The 3,233-nt window shown below is 50.7% G+C and overlaps 1 protein-coding gene across 1 annotated transcript; it reads right to left on the reverse strand.

The window, feature by feature from the left end:
• Positions 1-1,445: 1,445 nt before the first annotated feature.
• Positions 1,446-2,267, reverse strand: GJB5 (gap junction protein beta 5). Its single transcript, XM_007950410.1, has one exon. The coding sequence runs from the start codon at positions 2,265-2,267 to the stop codon at positions 1,446-1,448; it is 822 nt and encodes a 273-aa protein (XP_007948601.1).
• Positions 2,268-3,233: the final 966 nt, after the last annotated feature.

The following is a 3,233-nucleotide window of genomic DNA, read 5'->3' on the forward strand; positions in this document are numbered from 1 at the left end:
CTGGCTCCCTGGGCAGGCAGGTGTGTATATAAGACTTCAGCGAGGGGAGGCAGGAAGCTGGTATCCTCACACCCAGGTCCAGGTCAACACCAAAGGATAGCCTGCCCCCGTCAAGTTGTTTTATTTCCCCTAACACCTGCCCCCAGGCCTCACTCCCCCAGAACTTTATTCTGGAAGCCTAGTTCTGGCATTTATGGAAAGGGGCTACCATGGGTCAACTCAGGAAACTATCTCACCCTGCTGGGCAGATTTCTGGAGACTGCTGCTTTCTGCTGAGCTTGGGCTACTTTGGGGTCATTTAGAGGATGGGATTGGCACACTATGACTTTTCCAGACCATGGCTTTCACTGCCCAGGTGGAAACAAGGAATGCAGGTCAACAGCATGAAATGCTCAGGTTGGCACAGGGCCAAGCATAGCCTCAGTGCCTGTCTCTAAGGCCCTGACCCTCTGGGGCCCTGGAAAGGCCTCTAGGGAAGGCTGAATGCGTTCCAGTAGAGACTGTCCTACCCTTAGGACTGTGAAGTTAATGTGCAGTCAGGGAGGGGCCCATCTGCCTCATTTCCCAGAACCATTTATTGAGCGCTTCCTAATACCAGTGATTAACATTGATGTGGTCTTTTCCAGCTGTCTAAACCTTTCCACAGCCATGAGCTCATCCTGGCCTCACAACCACCCCATGGGGTAGGTATATTAACCCCATTTTGGAGAGAAGATGAAAACACTTTCCTGGAGTCCCAGTGGAACCTGGATAGGATCAGGTATCTGACGCTGGGACCCCGTGCTTTCCCTTGCAGCCCACAGCCCATCCCACACTGAGCTTCATTCTCCTTTGAGACAACCCATGGGCCTAAAACTGCATGTGGGAAGGAAGGCTAGACAAGTACGGGCAAGTAGCATGGGCCCCAAGAGTGCTGGGAGACTCCTTTTTCTGGAGGAGAGGCTGGCTCCCCATCTGGCTGGATCCAGCACAGCACTTTACAGAACCAGAGGGACTGACACAATGACCCGAAAAGGGTCACAAATGTCAGAGGACCAAAGGCTGCTTGAGTGAGTGACTGAATTGACTTTTATTAAGCCCTGACCATGGGCCACACACATAGAAGGCACTTGCATGTAGGTGCTCTTATTAAACGTCCCTCACAACAGCCCTGTGAGGTGGGCATCAGTGTGTCCATTTTGCAGGAAAGGAAACTGAGGTGCAGAGCAGAGGAGTAATTCGCCGAAGGCCACAGAGTGGGGCAAGTGGCTGAAGTATAGGAATAGGGATTTGATCCCAGGCTGTCTGACTTCTCCCACTCACCTGGCCCCAACTCGAGGTTCAGCTCTCCTCCACCTTGGCTGCACCCCATCAGCACATTTACTGATGGGAGCCCCATGATTGCAGGCTGGGATGCTGCTGACCTTTCAGTACTAGCCCGGATCTGTCAGCACAGTCTGGGCAGCTCACAGAACGGTTTTCTTCACGTGGTCCCTAGGGTGGTCTGGTAAGAGAGGAGGGTGAGTGTCTGAGCCCAGGAAGATGAGGTCACCTGAGAGGAGGTCTTCCTGCTTGCAGGATGAGGTGACATAGTCTGGGTGATGCCCTACGTATGTGGCCTGGGCTTTCCTGGCTGCCAGACACTCACGACACCTCTTGCTCACTAGGTAGGCCAGTTCTACCAGGTTGAGCAGGATGCAGATGGCAGCTGTGATCACCATGAAGAGTGTGAAGATGTTCTTCTCTGAGGGCTTGGAGATGAAACAGTCCACAGTATTGGGACATGGAGCCACATGGCATTTAACCACAGGAGGGAGGGTATATTTTGGGTAAAATGAATGGAACACATAGAGGAAAGTGGCATCCACACCAGCCTTGAACACTAGGCTGCAGACATATGTCCACCAGAGACCACCCCTTTTCTTGCCAGGGTCCAGGTAAAGGCGCCTGCTGCCCTCCCCGGCTGCCTCTAGGTGTTTCTTTTCCCGAGCCTCACGATAGGCCACGTGCATCACCACCAGAAGTGAAGGGCATGTGACCAGGATGAGCTGCAAAGCCCAGAGGCGCACGTGAGACACGGGGAAGAACTCATCAAAGCAGACGTTAGAGCAACCGGGCTGCTTGGTGTTGCAGTCAAAATCCTTGTGGTCATCACTCCACACTCGCTCAGCCGTCACCAGGTACACCAACACGCGAAAGATGAAGACCAGGGACAGCCAGATGCGACCAAAGGCTGTGGAGTACTTGTTGACCCCACTCAGGAGCCCTTCAAAGATAGCCCAGTTCATGGTGGGCCCAAGGGTTGGCTGCCACTGCAGAGAAATGATAATAATAATTATTGACATTTATGGAATGCTCATTTTGAGAAGTTAATAGGAGGATGTCATCAAATTTAACCTTCATAGCCATCTAGGAGCTAGATTCTATTCTTGACCCCATTTTGCAGAGGAGGAAACTGAGGTTCAAATGGGTTATACAAGGTTACACAACTGTTAGGTACAGAGCTGGGATTTAAGTGCAGGCAATTTAGATCTAACTCTTAGACATACAAGTGGGTCAAGGCATGACCAAGGAGTCACTCAGTCCTCCCAGGGCCTGCGACTCTGGCCTTGTAGGCTTGCACAGACATCTTATGGAGGTGGACATTCTGACTTTTTCCTCTGCTCCAACTTTGGCCCTTCTCCTCAGGAGGCTGAGTCTTGGGCTGGCATCTTCTCCCCTCTCTGAGCATCGCTGTCTCTGTTAGACAGCCGCCTCCACAGGGGAACCAGGTCTTTGAGCCCTTTACTTGGCAATGTCCTGCTCAGAGGAGCTCTGGTGGTACAGTGGTGAAGTGCTTGGTTGCTAACTGAAAGGTCTGAATCCACCAGTCACTTCATGGGAGAAAGTAAGGCAGTCTTCTTCTGTAAAGGTCACAGTCTTGGAAACCCAGTGGGGCAGTTCTACTCTGGCCTATCGGGCTACAATGAGTGGGAATCAACCTGACAATAACAGATTCAGTTTTTTTTTTTTGGTCCTGCTCAGGGGTGACACACTTGAAACAAGGCCAATGGCAACCAGATGAAGGATCACATGAGGCGACCTCATGTGTGTCAGAATAGAACTGTTCTCCGCAGGACTTTTTTTTGCTATTTTGTTATGCTTTACATGAAAGTTTACATACAAATTAATTTTTTAATCAATAGTTCATATATAAATCCTTTTGTGACACTGACTGCAATGTGTCAGTACTCTCCCTATTTTTTTTGTTGGGT

Source organism: Orycteropus afer, unplaced genomic scaffold, assembly GCF_000298275.1.
Source record: "Orycteropus afer afer isolate SDZICR_OR568_19922 unplaced genomic scaffold, OryAfe1.0 scaffold00272, whole genome shotgun sequence".
In the NCBI taxonomy this organism is placed as follows: Eukaryota; Metazoa; Chordata; class Mammalia; order Tubulidentata; family Orycteropodidae; genus Orycteropus; species Orycteropus afer.